The following is a 27,651-nucleotide window of genomic DNA, read 5'->3' as shown; positions in this document are numbered from 1 at the left end:
ACAAGCACCTACATTTTATATAAGCATTTATTTACAACTTGTTTAACAACTGTACACTCTTCTGTCACCTTGGAAGCATTAGTGTATTTGACTGGGAAAAAATATTAAAACTTTTGATTCCAATTATCGTTACTGAGTATTTTTTTTTTGTCTATATACAGATATGTATATTAACACTGCTACCATGACAATCTGGTAGTTACACAATTTGTAGATGAACTGAAATGGGAAATTAATGTTTTGACACTCTAGGTATCCATTCTTTTACAGAAAATGTATCACTGGCAACTTTACAAATAGTTACTTTGATAATTGATCAACACTTAATTCAGGACTGTCAAACAAGCTGCTATTAAAAAAATAAAAAGAGTTTTCTATGCAGCACAAATGAAGTTAGTACATCAGAGACATGCTGGAGATCACCTCTGAGCTGTGAGCTTCATGACAGAGATGCTAGGCTAATCTAACTACAGTAGCCAGCCCGCTCGCTGGAACTTACTGGCTCCACCTAACATCTCTCTATTGCATTAGCGAACTCAGTTTTGGCCAAGCTAAACACACTGACACACAAACATCTTCAGGCTCAACAACAACTGATACTTAGTCTCTAATTTGCACAGATCACTTGCTCAGCTCCACCGTGGGACACCTTGCAGGCAGGTAAACACAGACATCCCCTCCTGCCCTGCACAGAACCCCTGACCTCGGGGCTCCTGCACCCGTCTTGGGGCAGGATGCTGTCCCAGCCAGAGCAGCACTTGCAAATGAGAAACAAATCATGCCTTTAACACTCAACAAAAAGGAATTTTTCTAAGAACGCTTGCCCTGAACATGTAAGAAGGGATCGATGGCTAGGACCTGGAAAGACACAAATCCTTTAGCCCTCTGTTGGTCTCAGTCTGATGAAAGTGCTGCTGTCTCTGCTGCAGGAATACCCGGCCGGTGGCTACCAGACACAGCAGGCACCATGATCCCCAGGGACTGAACACGTGCAGCGGTGCAGCTCTGCCCAGAGCCCCACTTGACAGGCCAGGGACGAGGCGTGCGCTGGTTTCTGTGACCAGAAGTGGCTGCAGAGACTAGTGCACACAATATTCCTCCAGCATGGGAGTGCTCACATGGAAAACAGGGCTGGTAGTTACGCTGTGGCCTGAATAAGCAAAACCATTCTTGGAGTAAGCAGAGTACATATGTGTTTACATTTTTGCAGGATTAAGATCCAAGTGAGCAAGAATGGGGTTTCTCTGCAACCAGACTTCAGCCAAACCACTTAACAGTACTCATCATTCAGACTCTCTTCAGATTTTCCAGCAACTCCTATGGCTTCGAAGCCCCCTTTCCCATTCGTTACATACTAACTCCTATACAATAAACTTCTTAACCTCGAACACTACAGCACCCCATCGTATTCTGAATCTTGCCAGTACTGGATGTCCAATACAAAACAAAGATACAGTAGTACAAATGTGCAGATATTTAAGAATATTAAATAAGTAGCTTTTTAAATTAATATAGGCAGTACAAAGCATTTTGAGTTACACTGTCTACATATGGCAAATCTTATAGCTAGACTTCATAATACAAAGAAACAGCCAAGCTAGTGCAATTGGAAATTAAATAGCTAAGACTGCTATAAGGAGAAGAAAAGAAAAGAAAAAAAAAAATAGTACAGGTGAAAGATAAATGACCCGAAGTATAAACTGGCAAGGACAGTCTGCATAATACTGAAAGTGTAGACGGCTTTCATACTTATCTCCATTCGCATTCTTTCCTCAGATTGTTTTAACAATTGTACACAGACTTGGAAAAAAAGTTTCTGAAAGGAACTGACAACACAGCTAAAATGTAGAGGAAAATACAACAGCCACAAACTACTGTGTATATACATAGTAAGGAAGCAGGCAGTGTCTGAACAAAATACCACCCGGTAGTTTGCCTGGCTCGGAGATTATCAGATGAACCTTGCCTGGTTTTCTAAGGAAGATGGGAAGCCAAGCAGCAATTCCTTAGTCATTTCTCCTGGTAAGACACCTCCTTCGCTTTGCTTTAATTATTTAAAGATTCAAAGTGGATCCTTTAAGGGTACAGGTGCTTTGAAATTTTAACAGCAACCAAAAGATGTTTCTAGGAACTCATTAAGACTAGATTTTTATAGTTCAGTATAGGAAAAAGTTGCAGGAAGTCTGTGTGTTAATGCTGTTAATCAGAATTAAATAAAGTGGACAGGTGGAAATAAAATGGAGAGCTGACAATGCTCTGTCAGTTTGCAGAACGCCTCCTGTTGAGTTCTGAATACTGGATTTCCTCTCTCCTAGCCTCATAGGAGACTTTTTGTGAAGAGAAAGAGTAAATGGAAGTGGGAAATGGGAAAGCCACTCCCCAGGATGGTAAGCTTCTCTGCAAGTAGATCTCCCTTTGAAATCAGATGGCCATGAGTCTTAAGTGTAGAACTGGTTAAGTTTTGATTATGTAGTCTGGACAGAAAAGCAAGTCATGCACTGAACAGTCCCTGTTACAATAATGCTGCAGGTCATGCAACCACATCACTGCAAATAAAAGAATAAAGAAGAAAGTTAAAAAGCAGATAACATATTACCTTTAAAAAAACCCAGAGCACAGAACAGGTATTTTTCAGAGCAGTTTAGTAAGGCTGTTTCTACTTAGGAGTCGTGCAAATTCATGGGGAAAACCCCTTGCCAGAGCCACTCTTCAAATTAACAGGAAGGTTACATGCCAGTAATTATAAAGAGCAGCAAAACAGCCTGAAACAATACCTAAATTTAGACATAATTCAGAAAAATTTAAAACAATTCTGAGAAAAGCCCTTCAAGGCACCATTCTCAATTAACACAGCTACGGAAGAAGTACACAGCAGTGAAAACATCTCAGGCATTCCTGCTGTCTGTGAGTACAACAGTTAAAAAAATCAAAGCAATATAAAGTGAAAGGTGCCTGTCCAGTACGGCGTGTGGTTATATATTAGAGGACAATCAGGGTCATAATGACTCTGAGCACAATTCAAAGACTTTAAGTGTTTGTTTCGTCAAAGCTCATCCTGTGTGTGAGGCTACAACAGCATCACTGCCACACTACACTGGTAAGTTCTATTCATTGCATGAGAATACAGTTTCGAATTGCAAGAACGTTATATGTATTCTTGTTGAAATAAGCCGAGTAGAAGCCACTGAGCAGTCCCAAAGAGAACATCACAATGCTGTGGAAGTGAATCTAAGTTTGGAAGAGAACTGGAGAGGCTGGCATATTTCTCCATCCTTGCTGATGCGCTCTCTTCTTCCTTGGCCACTCTAATTGGAACGGAATGCTTTACAAACCAGCTACAGGGATTTCAGCTTCCACAAGTAACACAAATATCCCCGCACAGCATGGCACAGCACTAACTGCTTGTTCTCATTTTCACATTGCACTCACTGTGATTGATACTGCAAAGAGCAAAATGGCTTCACCAGACCGAAATCAAAGCATGCAAACTGTTTCTCTCCCCACTTCCTCCTTCCTAGTATTGCACTGGTCAAAAATGAGGGCAAATCCAGGTTAAATAGATAAGAAAGAGTATTTATAGCTGAACTTGAGGACTTACTGCAAAAAAATATCTGCCTTTCTGCTGTAAGTCCTGCAGCTTGCACATCCCTCTTTTCCTTCTCATCACAGAATACAAGCCATAGTTGAAAACCAAATAGACATAAAGCAAATGAAATAAAATGTTTAAAAATTAACACTTTCAACACATTCAAAGACCTTGAGAGTGTATTTGAGCAATCATAGTCTGTTAAGCTTGCCTGGCGCTGCTGGGGTGCATAAAGTTACAGAAATCAGAGTTAATAATGTGATGATCACTGTAGCTAGTCTATTAAAAAAAAACATTCAAGCTGTATAAGCATGTATCTATGCTATAGTGCATAAATCAATGTAGTCTACTCTGTTAGTCTCACCTGGCTGTAACTTAGTTCAGACATTACTTAGTAGCACTTCAAGTGTCCTGTTGCACATAAATGGAGATGACATTGAGGTTTTGCTTTGAGTCAACAGTACTTTTGAGAGGTCTTGTAAACTCAGGACAGTGTATCCTCTTTCAAGGATGCAACAAATTCATCTGACAGTGTTGTTTCCTGACTAGAAATTTCTAATCATCACAGAAAAAAATTTGTCAATTCCTTTCTCTTGGAGAACTCCTCAAAAATAATATATTTTAAAGCTACCTGTTGAGGCAACACTTCAGAAGACAACAGAGCTGCAAGACATGGGGGTAAATTCACTCAGCATAATCTGTCATTGCTTCTGCAGCATCTTCAGAAAGAGACAGTTAATGCAGCAGATGATGTGTCTATAGAGGAGTGACTTTCTCCTACTTCTTTCCTTTGCCAATCCAAAATATTCCCACTACAAGTGAAGGTTCATTGTCAGCCTGAGGGATTGTTTCTTCCTGACGCATTTCCCTTCAACATTCAGGGCCTAATCCCATTAGCTCTACTTCATTACAAGTGGTTATCTGTCCCTTAAAAGTCTTCCTTAACTTCTCACTGACAACACACAGACACGACTGGGACAACCCCAGCACATCGAAGCCACAGAAGGGACGGCAGCCTTTTTCATCCACCTAGCCAGCTGGGAGGTACCTACCAACACAGGAGCTTCGAATTCAGGGCGCTGCTCACCCCTAAAAGACCCCGCCCACAAAAAACCCCATGTCCTCTCCGAGCAACTACTTTTTTCCTGTTCAATCCAGGTTTGATCCTAAAGTGAATCAGGCTTTCTGCAGCCAAGACCCTGCTGTCCATAAGCAGTACTTTCTAACGCCACCACCAACACTATCAGACCAATGCGGTCTACTCACTTTCCAAGTCCAACACCAGACACTCTTCCCAAAATACTTCTGCCAAGCTTCTGCTTTGAAACAATTGCTTCCAGATTTCTCTTTCTGCAGATTCCCTAGCTTCATTACCTAGCTTTAACTGCTAAAGTTTGTTCTTTCTGCACCTATACTATGTCTTTCTCCATGGTATTTTCCTTGAGATTTTTTTAAAGAAGCCTTTCAACCAAGAACCCACTTTGCATTTTCATAACTCTTACAACCAGAGAATACAAGGTGGACTATAAATTCTAAGAACAGTGCCCTTATAATGTCATGCTTATAACTATGCAAAGTTCTGAGGGACACTGCTAAATAAAAGCTTCAAAATCTCTTTCAAAACCTCCAGTACCTCCATGGAATAGGTTTACTCTCCTGCATACTTTGATGACTGAGAACTATGTTCTCCGTTTCACAGAATTTTAAATTGCATAATGAATGTTATATTCAAATCCAATTTAAAAGTCTGATGGTTTCACTGTAACTATTGTATAACTCCATAAATATTACAACAGTTGGGATTTTTTCTTAAAATTCTGCTCATTTTCATAAGCATGCTAACAATTGGCTTTTATGTTGATTTTCTCTTCTCTTAACATTAGGGATAATCATTAGGCATTCAAGTTTCATTTGCAGAATAAGCTATCCTATACCTGTGGAAATAACTGCTTTTGCAGTATTTCAGATTTGTGCTATCTTACAGTAGTTAACAGCTCTTCGAAGTGCTGACAAATGACTACTTTTGTAATGATTAGAATAACTGTTCCTCTTTCTGAAACGTGATACTCTTAACTTATTCATCTGATAGTAAAGGACCTTTCTAATGTGAAGCAATGAATAAAGGCACCAACAGCCAAGAAAGGTTTCCCAGCTGTCCTGGATCTCCCTCTATTAGCAATATTTTTCATGTTGTATGGATCAGTCTGTGAGATCCAAAGCAACAAGACAGCAGCAAGAATTTTTTATCTGACAAACGGAACCTGCTTTCAGTCTGGAATTGACACGCAGTGCAACAGAGACTGCACAATATGCAGTCGTCCAAATGACTTTATGCACACAGCAAACAGCAGCAGAGGAAATTCCTCACTTGCCACCAGAACCAGCTAACGCAGACATCTGCTTCAGGACAGCCCTGCATTACCTTGGCAAGGCCTAAAGGTGAAGGTTAGAATCTAGGGCCATAGCAAAGTTCACAGCAAAACCACCCCTCCACAACTAATAGGCAAGGACTTCAATTGTCATGAGCTCCTGCTGACCCACGGGCTACAACCTGAAACCAGATCAATTTGCCTGGGAAGCTGCCTCGGCTGTACTGCCCAGTGCTGCCTCGGTGCCCCACAGGACTTTACGGTTTGCCGTGTTTCCTAGAACTCCTCGGTCAACAGTCATTTATTACCTAATTCAATGAGCTGATACTTGTAAAAAAATTAACTTTGTGTCCCAGTATTTCAACAAATCCACGGAAGTCAATAAAAAACAGAGGACAGAGTTATTACGTCCTCAACATCTCCGAATGGTACAATGAAGCTGGCAGCAGAGTCAAAATCTCTGGGGCCTCACTGTACCACATGGATGAAGTCTGAAGTTGCTGTGGCTGATGACGATAGCTTCTGCCTTATTCACATAGGTAAAGCCTTTAATACTTAATCAACTGCAATTCAAAATTAATTACCACCCCACCGTGCCCAGCTCCAAAAGCTCAGGTTCTGTTTCATTGTTTTCAAATTAACACCAAAAAGCAAAATGGTGAAAGACATACTGCTCTTCAGAGTTTTGTACTTAAATAGTTGCTTGCATCAGTCTCCTCCACCTCCAAGCTGAAGAAGTCATCCCTTATTTTTACTTTCAGCCTGCAGAGTCACTGACAGGCTTCTGCTCCTTTTTTGGACTTCCAGAGGGAGCAAGGCAAGGTAATCAGTCATGCCAGGACAAGTTCTTCGTTCCTTGAAAGTGACAAACTGGAGGTATGGCTAGAATCCTACCTAGAATCTGGTATCTGCCACAAGCCAATAATATGGTTTGGCTTGTAGAGATGTTCTGAGTGCAAGTGTGATTCGTTATTTGCTCCTGCACTCACCTATGAGATAATGCAAGATTACACTTCCTCCTGTTGAAAGGCACAAAGTCCAAACGCAGTGTTCTTCCCCATACAGAAGGGAGCTAGACTGCTCAGATTTATGAGGGGACATGCGCCTGGGCTGTGTTTCAAGTTTGTAAAGTTCAAAACCTCTTTCACTCAATGTCTTGTTTACCTGATCTTTACATTTAAATTGTTATATATAATGATTCACCTCTTCATTTTCACAGAATGCTAAATGTATCATACTGCCAGCATCAGCTGGTCGTTGTTTCAAGGAAGGGCTTCTGAAAAGGTTTCTTTATAAGTACTTGATTTCCTGAGATCACATTCCAGACATAATCCAGCTACTGAACTATTCTGTAGGTGACACTGCTGAAGTATGACTACTTGGCTTAGAGGAAAAAACACCACTTGAAAGTATTTCCTGACAGAGTAACCTCTTTTAGCTGTTTATTTGCACAATACCAGTGAGGAAAATGCCTGCAAAATTTGCTAAACTTCGTTTGGAGGTACCAAAGTTCATCCATACAATATTACTGAAGAACACAGAATCCCCATTCTATTTAAAACATGTGCAAAAATCCGTAAGAAGTCAGTATGCCACAGCTGACTTTGAGTGCAAAAATACATCCCTCATCAATCCTTGCAAACAGTACAAATGTTGGACAAGAATAAAAACCTCTACAAAATGAGTAAAATTCAGGTACTGTTTTGCTTCATAAGAAAAAGAAAAATTGGACATATTCAGGACAGTCTTTCTCCAAATCACTAACTGGAAGAAAATCAAGCGGTGAAATGAAAATATTTTTGTTACCAAATCTATATAAAATGTCAAGACATCAAGACAATTAAATCCACTTAGAATCAGCCAGGAAGCTGCTAAGTGGATAGTCTCATATACTAGACTGAGGAAAAACTGAGGAAAAGCAAAAGCTACTTACACATGTTAAAATACCAAAGACTTTAAAAGCGCAAAATACTTTTAAATTTTCTTGACAGCTTGCATGTATCACTTACTATTTAAGAGCATCATAAAGCAGTAAAAGGAACAGTCACTGTTAATTCTTTCATACACAATTAATATAAAATCACTGGTGGTCCTTACATGAATAAAAAGCCACAGAAAACTTGCAGAAGCATTGCCGTTACATCAAGTGACATCAGAACAGGACAAGATTACCATTTGGTTATTTCCAAAGATATAATGAAAAGCATCTTGTAGCTATTAAATATTTACTTCACTTTACAATATATAAAGCTGTGTGCTCTAGTAATTCATTTTCCTTTGCACTGTGGTGGAACACACAACCTTTAAATTAGATTGTTCCAATTTTCACAGCACTTGAAAAATACATGTTATGATCCAAGTGGTTATGTGTTGCTATCATGAAAACGGAGAACTTGGATATTTTATTCTGTAATGTCTGATCAGATATGCTAACAACTTAACTCCCCACCGAAGTATATGAACTAACTGCAGACACATCCTTTAAGACCAGAGACTAAGCCTCAGCTCTGAATGCTGAAAATATTAATCTATTTAACTGTTATCTTTTATTGGCATTAATTAAATCTGTCAGAAAGATTATTCTGGGTGGATCCCCAGCACAGTGGTCAGGAACATACTCTCATGAACTCTTCAGCTGTTCTATCAGTAAAGAAACTTTTATCTTTAAGCTCTGTAGTCTGTAGGGTTTTTTTCTGTAGTGCATCAGGAAAGGATATAGCATTGGTTTAGTAATTACCACTACCATTTTGATGTAAAAACGGTCTTTGTTGCCCCAGAAAAAGTGTTCCTAAAAGCTTATTAGAAGAATCTAAACTACTGAGATAATTCTGTTTTACAGGGATTTTTTGCTTATATTTTTTTAATACTGAAGATAAGACAAATAGACCTCACTCACTGGTAGCTTGTCTATACATGTGCTTATTCCTTGAAGTCACACTACGAACCCCTTCTTCTTCTTAATACCACACTACTTCCAGAGCTACATAACAAGCAAAGAAAATAATGAAGCTTAACGTTTTCAATAAGAAGCTGTTCCTGTGAGAGAGAAGGTTTATGATGTTTATCACCTGCACTCATCCACACCCAAAGATTAAGAATTTATATATGCAGCAAATAATAGAAGTAAAATGTTGAAGAACAAGGAACTAAAATTCCTGATGATTACCATTACAAGACAGAACAAATGACTTACTGGAACTGGATAGCAAAAAGAGTGTATTTTTAGATTCTTCAACACAAATTCTGGGAAATACCAGAATTTCTACAAGTTTGTGAATTCTCAAAAGACAAAATGCTTGTTCAATCTTACCTAAAAATTACTATGTGCAATAAAGCACAGATTAATATTAGCCTTGTTTTGCTGTTTTGCTCTCTAATGCAAGTACGTATTCTTGAAGGGAACTATAGAAAACACTTCAGTGCCTTATCTTAGGGGAAAAGGACAGACCAACCAGAACTACAACGCAGAACATAAAAGCCAACAACCACCAAGCAGTAAAAAGAAGCCATGAGAGATAGGAAAGCAAAAGCTAAAAACGAGTCTTCTAATGAGCGTCTATTCATCTCCTAACTATTAGGGGCATTTGCCCATCATCAAAACTTTGGAGGCAAAATGGCAAAACAAATGTTAAAATAATAAAAGCTAGAGGTTTTATTCTAGCGTGTAGGTTTTGTTCAGGTTATTTTAGACCTCCACTTAATCAACAGCAATAGGAAATTAAATTATTAGACAAAATTAAGAGATAACACTTCACATTAATGTCCTAGTATTCTTTGCTTTCACAAATAGGCTTTGGCAGGTAACAGACAGAGCCAGCCAGATTAAAATAAAAATGGAGCTTTAGGTATTCTTAGGTTCTTTCTCTGGGTGATATAAAATGCTGTAATCTCAAACAGGAACATCAAATTCTCTCAGAGGAGCAATCTTATTCACTCCTGTTCACACATGGCATATGGTAAAGAGTTCTTCAAATTACTAGAAAGGATTGCACAATAAGATCAGTAAAAGACATCCTTCACGGACTGTGGTCATCTTGCCAGATAACAAATATGACTTCTTGTCCCTTTAGTATTCTGTATCTCAGACAGCAAAATGAGTATCACCTCCCTGAGCTACAGAAATCGTCCTACACTTCCCTTACATTGTTACCTTTCTGCACACAAGAAGGTATTTTCACTAGCTTATCTAATCTTGCAAGCATAACCCAGACTCGTCATACCTTGAAGAAGCAAAGAGAATTTTTAGAAAATAATTTTTTTTTCTAAATGTGAGGCATAGTAGACAAACCTATATGCAATTAATAAACTTCAACATCTGTTTTCATATTACTGGGGGGGGTGTAGGAGGGGGTACAGAACTGATAAAATTTTTCAGACTCATACTGAATGCATTTCTTGGCCTAGATTAAAATATATGATGTACTTGAGGATAAAACAGTACCTCAAAGTGTCATTCACCTGTTCTTTACCCTTTAATCTAGGTGTGCTTGTTTGAATTACCCTTTGCTCATTATACCCAAGTTGTGAATTAACACAGACCTTCAGATGATTAATAAATGCTAGTATGTCTTTTCTCTAATAATATTAATGAAAGAATGTCTTCACTTGGGAGGCCATTAAAATAAGGTAAAAGTAAATTTATAAACCAGATGGCATGTATGTTAGGGTCCCAAGAGTCTCTAAATGAAAAAATGTTTAAAACTGAATCACTGCAAGATGTATGTACATGAAACTTTCAGCTCAGGTCAATACTCAGGTCCTCTGTGTCCATCCATTCTTTGACAAAAATGATACAGAGAGCACAGAATTAGTCAGGAAAAAGGCAGAACTCTGTAGGAACAGAACCTAAATTAACCATAGGGGCCACCACTAACCCCACTGATCAATGTGAAGGTGCTAAAATGACTGATGTAGAAATAACCAGCTACACACTAAAAAGGCAGTACAATGAATGACAATCAATTTCCAGCAAAGCCTGCAACAAACTCACCTGAAGGCACTGGTACCGTTAGTAAGGCAACTGATACAACTGTACCCTGAATCAACATATTAAAAGCAAGTCTTTTAGTAGGGGATGACAACTAGTATACAATAACATCAACAATATTAATCAGGGCCTTGATCCATTATGTACTGTTCATCCATAATTATAAAATTGTAAAACAAATGACCTCTTTAAAAGGATGATGCAGTAACGTATTAGAGCATTCTAAATATTTCTCAATGTCTTTATAATATGTATTTAAGCATACACTTGATCAAGAAGAGCAGAACAAACCATTTGAAAATTGTCAGCTCTGCCAGCAAAAGAGGTAACACCACTAGATAAAGAAAAACCTGAAAAAAACCCCATCCTACTTCCCTATTACATGCCAAGAATAAAAGCAAACTTTGCATGTAGGAGTTGAAAAAAAAAAACTGCCGTTAATATTTTTAGTAGCAAATACATTTCACAATGGTATTATATACTAATTTTGTGTTTCTGTAATGAGTTTTCAGCATTTTTCTGAAGCAACAGGTTAGCACATGAAATAAAAAGCCTAATTCCCTTTGAACAACGACAATCTTATAAAGCGTAACAACCCTTATAGGCACAAATTTATCAACCGTGACAGGAAATCACATTGTTACACAGCCCATATGAAGCTTTTCATAAGAGACCGGGCTTCATACAAATAAGATTATACAGCACTCCTCCAGATGTTTTCAAAACTTTGGCACATTCAAAAAATGCACAGAGAAAGAGAGAGAGATTGACTCCAAAAAATATATGCAAAGGGCAATACAGAACAATGAGAACCATAATAAAACCCTTTCCTGAACTGTAAAATAATAGTAGTGGAGAAAGAGAAAGGATGCTGGCTGATTTTCCTTGAATGTTGTCACTTGCAACAGAAGTGGCCTGGATCACAGGGCAGTTTTCTTTCTAAGGGCAAGGCTTCTCTACCTTGCTGTTGCTGGCTGGACATGACCAGGGTAAGATCTCCTTGTGCTCGTGGCTTGCCTCTGTCTAGCCAGGAAGGACTGTCCTGAGCCTGTACTAGCCAGTCTATCTTCTGCTGCTTTTTTATGCAGAGTCATTCCCTATGGACAAAGAGAAACTTCTCAGTGAATACCAACACATAACACTGAACAACTTTACTCATTTACATTGTCTTTATTATCTCCCTCTTCACCAACACTAAGCTACTTTGCATTTTAAACATGAAGCACCATATTTTCAAGGATTAAGCTAAGATATTCTTAATTCTTTGTGTGTTCTTTTTGGTGGGGTTTTTTCCTCTCTCCCCCCCATCATTGTCTGGGTTTGGAGTAACTGGTGAAAAGCAGGACCCCCAGTGTCCCAGATCTGAACACAGATTCTCCAAATAAACACGTGTTAACTGACTGGACCAGTCTTTCCAATGAGAAGTGCTTCCCCTCTCCACCCTGCTCCCCTTCAGCATGTTCAGCTAGAAGCGTACTTTCCTTCTGAAAATAATTAAAGTATTGTCATCCTCTGTGGAAATACCAGCTCATATGGCAGGAGAACATTTTGAGAGAAAGTATGTTTTCAGCAGGAGTAAATGCAAGGAGGAAATGAGGGAAGCTGTGATGAGTTATGTACAAACGCAGAAGCTAATTAGAGAAAGACACAAAGCTACCAATGCTCATCTTAGTGTTCATGACAGGCTGTTGAATCACAGCTCTTAGCTCAGGCTTGTCTTCTGCTTGTCTGTGGGACTAACTTACGAAATCGGTCAAAGACACTAATCATTTGAAAATGCCTTCAACATTTAAAGGATTCAGACACCCTGCTTAAGTACCATTTTTGGCTTACTATTCATGGACATAACAAGAACAAGAACAGCAAGAAGGAAACTTTTCCAAGGGAAGACAGATAAGAGGAATCTGAACTCCACGATGAAGCAGAATGAAACATGACTGTTACACAGGTCAGCAATTCTTTCTATCTGAAGAGCAGTTTAAATGCAGCCACACTGTCAAAGGGAAGTCTTGAACGCATTTGACAAAAGTGAAAAATCTTTTGGCATAGAGGCCCAGCAAAAGCTGTACAGCTGTCACAGATCACTTCCTTATGGTTTGAAAAATTTAAGTGAGGGTCTTGCCCCTGTGCTTACCCTTTACATGGGGCTAAATTTGTTCTCACATTAAAGGGTTTTTGTCTCAAGAGCACTTCCTGCAGCAAGCAAGCTGTACTGCTTTTCTTGTGCCCCTTCTTTAGAAACAACTGGAAGACTGGAAAGTGCAGAGTCAAAGAAGAAAGTAATCTGAGCACTGTAAATTAGTATAACTGAAGGGCTGGAATTACAAAACAGCAATCTGAGATACCCTCCCCTCTAGAAAGTGCCATTTCTCATTTTAGAATTTAAAAATAACAAACATGTTCTTTTTCCTTTACCCCAAGGTTATCACAGGAACTTATTCTTACATAGTGGTAACTTAAAATTATTTAAAACCATTTGTTTCTGTGTCTGTGTGTTGGAAAATGTTTTTTAGACAAAAAAAAACCCACAAAAAGTGTAAATGAATGAATACTGTTATCAACAACCCAGAATATTAATAGTTTCTTTCCTGTTTTGTTTGGTGGGTTTTTGTAATGAAATGTGTGGGAGATTCTTACCATATTGTACCAGGCACTAACAATAAATTTCTCCTCCATTTCTCTTTGACTTTTTGTTTTTTCATATTCTTTCTACAAAACAAATACGAAAAAAGCATACTTTTAAAACCAAAGTATAACAACAGTATTAGTCTATACCTAAAAAACAGATGAGGAAATATGCATCTACTAGGAAACATGAGGATTACTACCTCCAATGAATGAAACATTCTGTCTCGCTCCTGCAACTGATTTTTCAGAGCCTGAATCTCAGGAGCTGCACCCTGGTTCTGCTTAGGATCCAAGGTGCGGATGACCTGTAAGAGAAAATAAGTTTGTTTTTAATTAAATCCTGCAAAAGCAATCTAATTGAAGGGAAAGACATAAAGGAATTCCAAAGTATGAAAAGTAAAAAATGACACTCCAAAATGTGAAACAGAGGGATGTGCAGTTTTAAGAAGCTGACTCCTGTAAAACAACTTTGGCTGCCAGCTCTGCCTCTGAACATGAGCCATGATATGTTAAGAGCTTCTGAACTGGGCCCCTCTTTTACAGGGCTGTGAAACAAATCTACCGATAGGGGAAAGTTGGCACAGTGTCCCGATGCACATACACAGTTCCTACTCCTCGATGCACTATCTTGGGGCCACAGTGGTAGAAACATCTTCCCTCTTCATAGCTGAGGTTTACCCACCTGTCAATTCCTCCTGCTAGAGGAAGGACTGCTTTGGAAAAGCAGCCTTATGGACCTTTGGAAGGTCCTTCATGAATGATGCCATGGTTCACCTACATGGGGTATCGTTTCTAGATGGTTCTGTTAAGCCAAGAGGCATTCTGTGGCACATGCACAACCATTATATTACTAGTAAGATGAGGGGACACCTGGTTGTGTTTGTAACATGGCATATTAGAGGTAGCATGAGTGCTAGCAAACACAGAGCTAAATCAGTAACAAATCCAGCAAAATGCTTTGATTCCTAAGCCTTTAATAGAAAATAGCTTAGAACTTTTTAAAAACCTCTGGATAAACAGAAGGAGACTTAACATGTTTTGTCTTTCTACTCATTTCAGAATTGTGTCCAGACACCAAAATAAAAAACTGTTTTAAATTTTAGTAAGTAATTTTTACTGAATGGTACTTATGAAGGAAGATTCATGAAAGTGCACTATATGTTACAAAAATACACATTAGAGCTGGATACAGTTTCTATAATGGAAAGCTATAATGATTGTACTTCTCTTCACACACACACAAAAAAATTCAACAAAACCCCCCAAAAACCACCAACCCCCCCCCCCCCAAACCCTGAAAGTTGATAAGATCACAAAAAGCTAACCTAACTAAAATAATTAATGCTACAGTTGTATGAAATATATATGGAATATATAACACAGTACATACAAACAAACAAATCTTACTGAAAAGGGAAATTGTGACACAGTCTTTCACTGGAATACTTTGAGACAGTCAGCAACATAAGATAAAAAAAAACCCAAACCATATTTGTTTACATTTCCTGAAAACTTTTGAAACATCTCACATGTCACTGAGGAAACTACACAGTAACAAAAGAAGGAAGCATAAGGTTTTGACAAATTAGGAATCTACTTGCAATTCCAATTTAATGACACCCAGCCATAGCAAAGATCTTGATACTACCATGATCAGGTGAACAAAGACACTGGTATGCTTTTAAGAAACTCAAGTAAAATATCAAAATAGAGTAAGAGAAGAAATGGGACTATGATTAAGACAACGATACTGCCATTGTAAAGCCAGTAGTATACCCATACCCTCAATATTATACTTAAATATGAGCCACCTTCTCAACAGAGGCATATATGAAACAGTAAAGGCAAAGAGAATGCTGAACATAATCAAAGAAACGTAACTGCTCTCAAAGGTGGTTCAGCTAAAAAGATCACTGTACCTGGAAAAAGCATCAATAAAAGAATCTACATTAAAACAGTTTCTAAAACAGTTAGCTAAAACAGAACATGAATAGAAATCAGGGGCAAAAGATGAACAAAGAAAGCAAATAAAATTTGAAGTGGCTCTGCATTGTGTTTAGATTGGCAAACATATTTGTTCAGATTTCCTGAAGACAGACCCCTGCCTGTAAATTGGAGTCCATCAAAAAGAATAAGCAATTATTATGTGAGCAATTTTGACCTGATGAAATCTGAAGTAGCTAGAAGCTGTATTTATAAAAAAAGTGTATCAAATTATCTGCTCCAGGTAAGACAAACATTACTGACTGAGCAACACAAGAAGCCTACAACATCCAGAAACACAAACAGATCCAGTCACCTGTGAAGAATCCCAAACTTCCTTTTCCCTCCCTGCCAAACTGGTAAAACCAGAGCCTGTCAGTCCAGCTGTGCACTTGGTTTTACTAAGCTCTATCTGTGTGTACAAAGAGACTCTTCATGACAACTGTGCCAGAAGTTCCCACAAGTCCCAAACACCAATTAAAGAGTACTTTGCTCGCAGATGGGGTTGTTCTCCAATTCTAAAATACAGCACAGCTATTTTGGTTATTTCTATACCATCAGTCCACCACCATCAGTATGGACACCATTTTAGCTGAGGTACTACACATTTTTGTCACTCAGAGACAGAAGTCCAGAAGAATTTCCACAAAGAAATAAGTTATCTCAGCATTAGAAAGGGTTTAACAACCTCTCCCTGTCATCAGCTGACATGAAAGTGTGCTTAACAAGGTTTGTCTGGGTGACTCTCAAAAATCTGTAGCACTGGGTACATATGTGTACAGAGGCATCAGAAGGGCTTATGGATAGGCAGCAAAAGGGGACAGTCATGAACATAAAAACAGGGTAAAATTTGCAGAATTTATCTCTATGAGGTACCGTAATGGTTAAGATACAAAGACCTCATTTGACCTCTTACTTACTACTATGTATACAGATACCTCCTTTATTTTCATCCCAGCAGAGTAGACATGTGGTGCAGTCTGTCAGAGAGGAATCATTAATATGGAACACCATACTCACACTTTTGGCCTTTTCCAAATACTTTTTGTATCGCTCTTCCATTTGCTTCATTTCTTCCTCCTTTTTCCGTAAAGCTTCTTGCAGTTCTTCAATTTTGAGTGCTTTTTGTCAGAAGATGCACACATTGGAAAGTAACATTATTATGTTTATTTTCATGTTTTTCAACAGACATTTAAGACAGAGAGAATTTATTTCAGTTAAGAAAAGCTAACATAAGGAACCTGATGTAGCAGATATCATAGTTTTAATTACTGAAGCGTTCAAAAACACATAAAAATGTGTAATCCTATATATTCTCATGAGATAGCTAGTTAGTATACAAATTTTGCTTTGTTTAAAATTATGAAAAATAAAAGAGAAATGGAATCCTGAATCAATTCCATTAATGACCTTACTAATAAATTACAGATTCCATAATATTTTGGTATTGTAGCTAAACATGAGTTTTCCCATTTTATCTAAGAGGACTAATTCTTAACAGGCACAACCCTTGCTTAAATCTGCGAAACTCTAACACTGAACACAATTTATCAGACTTGTGACATGAATATACTAAATTTAATTCGCACACACACATTTTAAGCAGCAATGCAGGCCAGTAGGACAATTTCATTGCACAGCCTTTTTCTGTGTTGATGTAAGAATATGGCAACCCACTATTGCTTATGTCTTATGTATCTTCTATATGTCTTCTCAGATCTCAGGGAGGGGGGGAGGGGATCAATTACATCCTCCTGAATCAAATAGCATATAACACTGACATCTGGTTCCCAGGCAACCCTCAGTCCATCTGTTTTGCAGCTTCATTTTGAAATGTTCTTTCATGTTTTTCCCTACTGTTTTCTCTCTAAGCACCCAGAAAACACTAGGCTGGTAACAGTGCCAAGTAAGATTTTCATTGACTGATAAGAAAACCAATAGCAGATGGTCTCCAAGATGACAAGAATCCATTTTTCAAAATGTGCCATGGTTCTTGTGCAATGCCCAAGCATTCTGGTCATATCCAGGATAGCTAAAATAATCTGAAAAAATAATTCACACACACTTCCTAGCCATGGAAAGAAAGGAAGAATGTACAACTACTTTTATTTTACCAAGACTTAAGTTCAGACCTAGATTTTTTAAAAGCAACTTGTAATTTCAGTAAACCAACAACAGAAGCCTCAATATGCCCTAATGTTTAGAAGCTATCAAGTCAGGAAACTGCTATTACACTCACACTGAAGCTTATCAAGTATGATAGGATTACGTATTTATTAGGTACTCATGAAATTCCTGGTCCTCATTTCCAACTGCTCTAACGTTTCCTAAGACATGGAATTTGTAACATATTCTGCAGTTCTAGCTGAACAAAAATGAAAGTTCTTTTTGGATACAGAAAGCATGTAATGAATACTGAACTTATATTTCTATCTTCCTTGATCTCTTTATGAATAATATCACTTTAGCACAAACCAGAAAAGCTGCCATTGGTTGCAATCTTTTGTCTTGTTCTATAGTAAGTAGGCTTGAAAAAAACCCAATCTACCTCCTTCAATACTTCTCAGGAAACAAGCAGCATTAACATGCTAAAAACCAAGTGGATGCTGGGTTCTGGATACCATCTGAGCAATATGGCATATATTCTATATTCCCCCTGACCAGTGTCTCAGAATCTTCTCAAATTACGATACAGTTCTGAAAACACACTGAAGGAATACATATTAGGAGTAAAAATAACCTGGTGATGGCAGCAAGAATCTCCTAAATTAGGGATTTAGGAGGCATGACAGTTCTGAACAGCTGAGGTTCAATGACAGGTATGACAACGACTTGGTATTTCTACAGCCACTGTAATTTTCTTTCTATGGTGATCTCTAAGATGTGATTCCCTGCATTTCAAGCGTTAGAAGCACCTCTTTGGTCATCATAGCTTCCAGCGCAATTAACAACATACATATGACTGCCATTTAAAATGTACATTTTGTCTATCTTGCACCTCCTTTAGGTATTGTCATTAAAGACCTTGCACATGAAATAATTTAAAAAAAAAAAATGGGACTGCACAGGTAACTCACAACTGTTATTGCATCTTGGTTCCAAATCTTCAATAATAGCTCGTTTCTTCTGTAGCTCATTGTTAGCTTCATGGAGCTTCTCACTGTTACAAACCATAAAATCACATATTGTTTTCCCAGTATTATTACTGTGCTTGAATAAACATTAAGCAGCACAAAAAATCCTAAGATATGTTTCTGAGAGTACAACTGATTTCTGCTGTGGGGCATGAGGCCAGATGACAATCTCACTGTGGAAATATTTCTTAAATAAGCTGAAAAACATTACAGTGTATGGAGAACTGTAACAACAGCTTCATTCTCAGCAATTACAAACCTAATTTAGAACTTACAGTTAACTGTACAATGCATGCCTAAAATGAACAATTGTAATTGAGATTACATTGAGAAAGAATGGTTAAACCCAAAGAGACTACTTTATTTTTTGCAAGCCAGCCAAAAAGCTAACAGCTCTTTGCATTGTAGGGAAGTAAAAGTGGTGCAGAAATAGCAGAGCAAAATGATAACACTTCCTAAAATATTACCTTTTATGCCATAATGTATACTAAAAATAAACACATTAATTTTGTTTATATTAGCATGCTTTCCTCAGAACAGAATTACTTCCGCTACTTCAGTAAAGATTTACACAATGTTAAGCAAAGTTTTCCAACCAGCACAAAATGATGGTTCCTTTGTCATTTTTTACTGCTTTCACAAAGGTTTCTATGAGATGAGAACAGTATCTGAACAGCAGATTCCCAAGCACTTCTGTGTTATCTGATTTCTCTAGTTGCATATTTTCCAGAAGCATGATTAATGACTGTCTTTCTTAACATATGGAAAACATATAATTTCAAACGGCACAGAAAATAGGCAAACAAAATACTTACAGATGTTCTTCAAGTTTCTTTTTCAGAAGAATTGACTAAAATAGAAAGTTAAATGTTTTATTTTATTATATTGCGGAGGTTTAACAATTTCAGAATTATTTTAAACCACGTAATTTTGACATTCTAACCAAAATCGAACTTTTTACTTCACTCAGTTTTAGATCACAAAAGTAAAGCCATCCTTTGTGATAGCAAACCTTCTCTCCACAGCTGTGTGACTTCCCTGAAATTAGAGCACTTTGTAACTTTAAAATTATTTTCCCAGGAACTAGGACAATAAAAACAAGATCTTTAAATGACAAAATTCAATGGCAGTTGTTTTAATGTCTTCTGTACTTCTGTGACTGGACTCAATAAATTAACCTGAAATCGGAAAGTGCAGCAAAATTTTCTAGAAGAGCTCTCCTACCAATATTGTAATGCAATTTGCACGAAGACATGTAGCAAACTAATTGAAGTAAACTCCTGTCCCCACAGAAACTAGAGGGAGTAAAGTGTTTCTGGCTGGAGTGTAGCAGAAATTCTACTCTTTTTCTCATCTTTATTGATTACAGACACACAAAAATTATCATACAACTTACAGTGTTCCACTTTCTGGTTAAATCACATTTAGATAAGCTCTTTGAATAAAAGTTTCAAAGTAAATTTTATTTTAATTTTAAACTCACTTAATACTCGGTGAGTACGTCTTTCAAAAAATTAACCAAATAAATGTCTATAAACTGAAAGTATTGTTAAGTAAATAGAAAGCCATACTCACAATAGCCTTGCGCAGAAGCCCATGCCAAGAAACAAAGATAACATTAGTATAAAGCAAAACAGCAGCCAAAAGAAGAAATTATTTAGAAAGTCATGAACAGAAAAAGTTAAAAGCTACGCATTTTTTTCACACATGTGCCTTTTTCTCCTTTGTTCTTATCAGCATTTTCATCCTGTAACATTTTCTAAAAGATAATACTAAAAACAAAAATAAGAAAATAGTAAAGAAGCACATCTGTAAATTATTCTGCTTAAAATTTCAAAGAAGAGCAACTGCTATTTTTGGAAAGTAATTTTAAAGCAAAACCCATACAATTAAAAAACAGGAGAAAATACGTAGTCTACTGGGCTACAACAAAAATTAAGAGATGGATGTGTTTTTGTGGAGTAATGCTGAATTGTGTTATTGCCACACTGCACACAGGACAAATGTAGAACATTTAGATGAGAAACTGCCTTTTCGTTTGTATTTACCCAGTACCAATCACATTGGAGGTCCAGCATATGGCTGATGACTAGACCATCACCAAAATATATGATAAAATCATTAACAAAATTATTTCATTGTTTTTCCTCTAATGGTCTTTCAACAAAGGTTTAGACACCTGGCCAACAGAGACAATTACTGTGTGCACCCAAAAAAGCTTTTAGCTTTGTTACAATGTAAATACTTCCAAAATATTGTTTTTTATCACAATCCTGGGTCATGCTTTTTCATGATTTCAAAGCTGGATTTACTTATTGCACTATAAGAAAGGAGCAGATCACATAAAAACAAGCTACCGTGACTCTACTGACTTCAGAGTCAGAAACTCATAGCAGCTAAGGATCTACAAGTTTTGACCATTTTGTTTTTTTTCTTTTCCAGTCCTCTGAACAAATGCAGCAACACTCTGTTTTCTGTAACAATAAATGTCTGTATGCATCTTTCTTGGTCACAAGGCATTTGAACTGCCACCATCACCTATGTCTGATCATTATGGGTACTGTGATTGATTTGGACAAAAAAGGGAGAAGTTGGCAGCAGTGCCCATTTTCCTAAGGGAAGAAAATAAAAACTGAACTCAGCTTTTCTTTTGTGACCCTTGCATTGCACTTGGGTTTAGCTTGGAACAGACACAACTAGCTGTCAGCATTGATTTTACTGGTATATTCTCATATATATTATTTGCATAATACCAGTATTGTTGTGGGAGTAACCCCTCTCCCATCTAGACAGATCCTAGGTTCTCACAAGCAAGAAACTAACAATGATAAGAAGCACACACATTAAAAGAAGCAGGACTGAGTTTACCCTGTGTAATTTATGCAAGACACAAGATTAGAAAAAAAAAAGTACAATGTGTGATTATAGCCACCCAAAGATCCTGTATATGCTTGTAGAAGGCAGATTAATTACTCTAAAAAAGGACCAAAATGAATTATTTTTTTTTTAGGTCTCCGTCAGCTTCGAAGCCACATTTCCAAATCCTCTGCTCCTAAGAAGCAATTACTGTAATTGTTGTTCTTTCATAGCAAAACCAGTCTCTTAAAAAAAAAAAATCACAATTAAAAAAAAGCTTTATTTAATTTTGATTTAGTTTTACATTTAACTTCATCCAAATGTTTTACCTGTTCATAATACAAGAACATTTCTCTAACAAAACTGTAAAAATTGGCAATTGTACACTTGCTATTTTGCTTTTTCCTCCCACTACCTAAAAGTTCCACTTAAAAAACACCAGAAAAAATTACTTATTATGGTGTGCTTTTAGAAAACAGGTATTCTTCCTAGTATTTAATTGCCATCTTTCTTTCACATTAAAAAAAAACCAAAAAACAAACAAAAAACCACACACACCCCAAAAAAAACCAAACCCACAAACAGATATAAAGTCTTTTTCCTGGAAATTTCTTTCATGCTTAAACAAGCCAAAGGAACAGGTCTGTCTTCTTTTTGAAGACCAAGTCTGGTTTTGTTCTTCATGTTAAGGTCAAAAGCACAGGTGGCTAGGCTCTGGCTTGAGGTTAAGCTAACTTAGCCAGGTGAGGGAAACTATAGCACAACTTGAGAAAATTGCTTGATGAGACTGGTAACACTGTGAGATGACAACAAAAGTTATAAACAGCACCATGAGGGATGGTCAGATTTCACAGATGTTAAAAGAAACTAAAGAATCATAAATAGTTGGACAGGATCTTCAGAAGTTATCTAGTCCAACTCCCTGCAACAAGCAGGAGCATCTTCCAACTAGACAGGTTGCTCAGAGCCCTGTCCAACCTGACCTTGAATGTCTCCAGAGATGGGGCATCTACCACCTCTATGGGCAACCTGTTCCAGTGTCTCACCAGATGAGCAAAGTGGCTGAACTTCATGGATAACTGAACCGGTAAAAGTGTTTTGGGGAACTTGTAGGGAGGTGCCACTTCTGAAGGGCCTTATAACTGTATCAGTAACAGCATATAATACCAAGATTGTGTATGTAACAGTATGAAAAACACTGCATATGGTATAGATCTAGCAAGACTAGGTCCAGTGGGGTAGAAGTAACTAAAGGCAGGTTGATTATATAGGAAGGGATTCAAGAAGAGAAAGGGAGAACAAGGATGACAAAAGACTGATAATAAGGCATGCAAATGATGTAGCTGAAGCTGTTCAGGGTACCTGTTGAGCAGCCCTGCACATGACCACTGCATTCTGGAGGACAGTCAGAAAAATCAAATATGCTATTCTGACCACACCAGGCATGTCTGAGCTGATTCAGTAGTCTGGAAGACTGGGGTAAGGAGGCCCTTCCCTGGCTAGCAAGGCAACAGCCAGCATGGACTAATCATGCATCCCAACAGGATGTATCGGTGCCCATTACAGGCCTCAAGGCATTGGTATCTTCCTAACATGAGCCTTCCAATGCACTTCCATACAAAATCCAAACTGATTGCCTGTGTGGACCTCCGTAAGCAGTACGTATCATTGCAATGATACTTGCCTAGATTAGCATAGTACTTTTACTACTTTTTGGGCAAAACTAAAAATTACTTCAGCTTTGAAAACAAACAAAACTAAAACAAGCCAACCAACCAACCCCAAGCCTTCATCATACATTTCTGGACTGAACAGAAATGGGATCTTCAGCCTTCTGGGTTGAGCATATTTATGGTGTAAGTACATAAAAACACCAATTTTAGTGAATTGTTGCAGAAAAGAAAGTAGTGAAAAACAGAGGAAACATGCTGAAAATGATGCATCAATGAACTGTATGCCATGTCTCTCCTTATCCTTTTTCTCATGCTTCCAAAGAATCACTCCTTCTGTAAGGTTATCTCAAGGATAAATCAGGTGGTCCCAGTGTAACTTCCATCTACTTGAGCAGCCAGGTTTAACTTTGAGGTTTGCTCTGCTTTGTGTGGGAGATTGGATGAGGTGTCCACACCTTCAGAGGTTCTTGCAGCCTCAGTATTTCATGGAGTCTACACTCTCTTTTGCTTCATTAAGAGTAAATGAAATCCTACATACCACACTCAGCAAAACAGGCCATAGGATTAGTGCCTATAAATCACTACTGGCATGGTCAGACCTACACAGATGCCAGGAATGCAGCAACTGCATCATGAATTTGAATGCAGCAACTGCATCATGAACATGTCCTAAATTAATGTCCAAACCAGAACCTCAAAAAGAGACACAATTAACATTTTAGTAAATAAAGCTAAATTCAGTTAAGATCTGGTTCATTTACAATACCTATTATCTGAGAAAATTTTTTCATATTCTTGTTCACCCTGAAAAATCTGATTTTGGCCAATAATCAAGACAACAAAGTTTATCTCAGCAACATAATAGTATGGGTGTATTTTAAAATGCATTCTAAGTTATTTAGGGAAAATGATCCTATTTGAACTCAACTAGGTGTTTTACTTTCATACAGTCTGTTCTGAAAACCAAAAGGATAAGCTAAACGAAACACATTCAAATGAAGATAAGCAGCTACTAAGAATTTTCACTGTTTTATATAAATTAGTTAAAACAAAACCACAAAAACAGAAAGCAACACATTACAACTTGTTGCTGATTAGCAACACAATACATTGAAATTGTGAGCATAACACTGTGCATGTACAGTACAGCAAATTGCTGCTTTCAAGGAAGTTCTAGAGCTTCCGCTGTCAAATACAGGAGATGGCAAACACACCTTTTGAGTGGAAGACTGGAAGTTGTTTTCCACACCTAACTGCCTAACTGCCACAATGTGTATTCTTATATAAAAAATAAACTTAACTCCACATACAGAAACAGAAAAATGCTGAATTATGTTGAGGGACTAATTATTTGACTTTTTTTTCCATTTTGGCCTGCCAGGCTTATTGCATTATGACATACATCTACATCCACAATTATAGAGCTTCTACTGTCAGGAAAGCCTTAACTTTCATTGAGAAAACTAAACTAAACCAAAAATAACTTCAGGTACTTTATTAAGACATGGAGATTTAAGATTTCCCTAGTTCCCTGCAAAACTGTATATTCTAATTAAGTAATTTTAACACTAAGTTTACTGTTGGAACAGACACAATTAATAAAATTAAATATATTTGACACCTTCTCTACATAGGATGATTTTATTTTCTACACAGGATGATTGCATTTTCTACACAAATTACATCCTATTTAGAGATGCACAACTTAGTGATGAGACCATAGGGGTAAATATGGAAAACTATCACAAATCTCCATTCACATATTTCTTTTACATGTTTTTTTTACAAAAAGGTTAAAGTTTCAAAAATGGTAACTACTTGAATGGAAGTTTGATGTACATTTCTACTTACATCTTCAGCTTTTGAACCTTGATCCTGCAAAGATTTTTGTAGTTCTTCAACCTGGGACTGCACTTCTAGAAGTCTCTGATTTACCAATCTAGGAAAGAGATATTTTTTTTTTTCTTCTTTTTTTTCCCTCCCCAGAAAAAAACCCAAACAACTGCAAAAGTAAGCCCAAGATTTTAGTGTCCATTGTTTTCAGGTCATCAACACAAGAGATGCAATAAATACAAAGTTAGTTCACAGAAAATTTACAACAGTAGTCAGAGCACACAGTAGCTCCAGAGATTGTAGTCTGTCATCATCCAGGACATTCTGATATTCTTCCAAGAGAACCTAAATGCATATATATAGATGTATATAGAAATGATTTCTATATACATGAGAAAAAGGGTTTCTAACAGTCATTTTTACTGTGTGAGAGCTACTAGCTTACTGCTGTTACAGTGTCACAGAATCCTATAAACCTGTAGAGTGGAAGAGATCTCCATAGGTTGTCTAAATCCAAACTCCTCCTTAAAGGAGGTGCACTTACAGCAGATTGCTGGGAACCACGTCCAATCCAGATTTGGACACCTTTAAGGATGGAGGTCTAACAGTCTCTTTGGGCCTCTCTTCTACAGCTCAGACCCATACTCCATACTGTGTCTGTTGCCTCTTGTCCTTCCACTGTCAATCTCTGAGAAGGGTCCGGCTCTTGTCTTCTTGACACCTTCCCATCAGATAGATGCAGATCACAGTATTATCTCTCCTATGCCATCTGTGGCCTGGACAAACCCAGTTCTCAGTCTTACCCCACATATCACATGTTCCAGCATCCCTCACCTTAGCAGTACTCTGCTGCACTCTTGCACATCCATGTCTTTCTTGTACTAGGGAATCCAAAATTATATTCTGTGTCCAGATGTATGGTGAAGGATCCTTTTCCCAGACTGCCTGCCTGCACCGTAGTGAGGACAGCCCGGATCATTGTCAGCTGCAAGGTCTGCTGCTGACACATCCTCCTTTGTTGTCCACTGGGACCCCAGGGCTTTTGCAGCAGAGCTGCTCCCCAGACTATGGGTCCCAGCCAGGACAGGGTTCCCATCAGCTCATTCCTCTGGATGGCTGAGCTCCTCTGAATAGCAGCTCTCCCTTTCAGCATAGCAATCACTCCTCCCAATGTCGTACCATCCTCAAACTTGCTAAGAGCATAGTCCCTCCCATCAGTCAAGTTGTTAATAAAGGTGATGTACAGCATTGGTCCTGGTATTGATGCCTGAGGAACTGGTCACCAGTTGGATTTTGTAACACTGATGATAATGCTTTAGGCCCAGCTGTTCAATCAATTTTCAACTCGCATTACTATCCGCTTATTCAGCCTATATCTAACCATTCTGAACATAAGGATACTAGGAGAGACTGTGCCAAAGGCTTTGCTAAAGCTAAGTACTGTCCACTGTTTCACCCTTCTTCACATAAACAGTCATCTCATTGTCAAGACAGCTAAATTAGGTATAATTTCCCCTGTCTAAATTCACGTTGGCCTTTCCTGATTACTTTCTTGTCCTTCATAGGGCTGGAAAGAGATTCCAGACGGACTTGCTTTGTGAAATCCCCAGAAAACAAGCTGTGGCTGACCAGTGTCTGTAGTTCTGCAGACTCTCTTGCCCTTCTTGAAGGTGAGTGCAGTATTTACCTTTTCCCAGAGTTCAGGAACCTTCCCCAGTCAAAGGGGAGGATCAGAGAAGATTAGATAGAGAGCAGATTCAAAGTTTAGATGTAGAGCAGTCTCACAGTATCAGTCAGTTACCTTAGCATGCTCAGATGCATGCTGGTCCCCATGGACATGCTGACTGGCTTAATCTTGCAGGGTCAGTCAGAGCAGGTTGCCCAGGAATATGTCCTGTTGGGTTTTAAATATCTCCAAGGATAGAGACAACCTCTCTGAATAACCTATTCCAGTGTTTAGCAACCCTCCCAGTAAAAAAAAAAAGCAGCATGTTCTTATGTTTAGATGAAATTTAATGTATTTTAAATGCTCTCACTGTCTCTTGTCCTGCTACTGCACATCACGGAGAAGAGTCTTACTCCATCTCCTTCAGACCCTCCCATCAGATATTTATAAACATTAATAAAACCCACCCTGAGCCTTCGCTTTTCCAGGCCACATAGTAGTCTCTATCCCTCAGACTCCTTATACGAAAGATGCTGCAGTTCTGTAATCACATCCTTGTGGCCTGTCACTGGACTGACTCCAGTAAGTCCATGTCCTTCTTCTACTGGGGCAGCCAGTATTGCACACAGTACAGTCAAAAGTGTATGTCATTGTCAGAAAAGACAACAGAAACAGACGACAAAACTTCTTACCTGTTTTCTGTCTCCAGTTCGTTCTTCCGTAAATTTGCATCATCAAGAAGGCTCTGTAACAAGGCGATCTTTTCATTGTCTGAACCTTCTTGGTTCAATTTTAACATCTTGTTCTCATGCTGAAGGCGAATGAGTTTCTCCCTGAATACATAAAAAAACAGTTTTTTAGAAAAAAGCACACCAGTCTACAAAGAGGAAAGCAACTTACCACAGAAGGCGTAAATGTAACAAAGATAATCTTTAC

At 38.0% G+C, this 27,651-nt stretch overlaps 1 protein-coding gene across 6 annotated transcripts in view; it reads right to left on the bottom strand.

Annotated features, from left to right (window-relative positions):
• Nucleotides 1-9: 9 nt before the first annotated feature.
• Nucleotides 10-27,651, bottom strand: part of HOOK3 (hook microtubule tethering protein 3) — a 94,092-nt gene continuing 66,450 nt past the window's right edge. For 3 of the 6 annotated variants that reach the window (XM_040579253.1, XM_040579256.1, XM_040579258.1), the window contains 10 exons: nucleotides 27,408-27,548; nucleotides 25,068-25,155; nucleotides 20,263-20,268; nucleotides 19,503-19,537; nucleotides 18,631-18,713; nucleotides 16,574-16,674; nucleotides 13,771-13,875; nucleotides 13,580-13,651; nucleotides 11,903-12,039; nucleotides 10-2,546 (listed from right to left, as the gene is read on the bottom strand). In XM_040579253.1, the coding sequence (XP_040435187.1) occupies nucleotides 2,531-2,546; nucleotides 11,903-12,039; nucleotides 13,580-13,651; nucleotides 13,771-13,875; nucleotides 16,574-16,674; nucleotides 18,631-18,713; nucleotides 19,503-19,537; nucleotides 20,263-20,268; nucleotides 25,068-25,155; nucleotides 27,408-27,548 (784 nt within the window). In that variant the 3' untranslated portion in view covers nucleotides 10-2,530. Of the gene's footprint in view, nucleotides 12,040-13,579; nucleotides 13,652-13,770; nucleotides 13,876-16,573; nucleotides 16,675-18,630; nucleotides 18,714-19,502; nucleotides 19,538-20,262; nucleotides 20,269-25,067; nucleotides 25,156-27,407; nucleotides 27,549-27,651 lie in introns of all 6 variants that reach the window. The other 3 variants (XM_040579257.1, XM_040579254.1, XM_040579255.1) reach the window with 3 other exon arrangements.

The sequence above is a fragment of the Falco naumanni genome, chromosome Z (genome assembly GCF_017639655.2).
Source record: "Falco naumanni isolate bFalNau1 chromosome Z, bFalNau1.pat, whole genome shotgun sequence".
NCBI classification, from domain to species: Eukaryota; Metazoa; Chordata; class Aves; order Falconiformes; family Falconidae; genus Falco; species Falco naumanni.
This window is presented reverse-complemented; position numbering and strand designations above follow the sequence as displayed.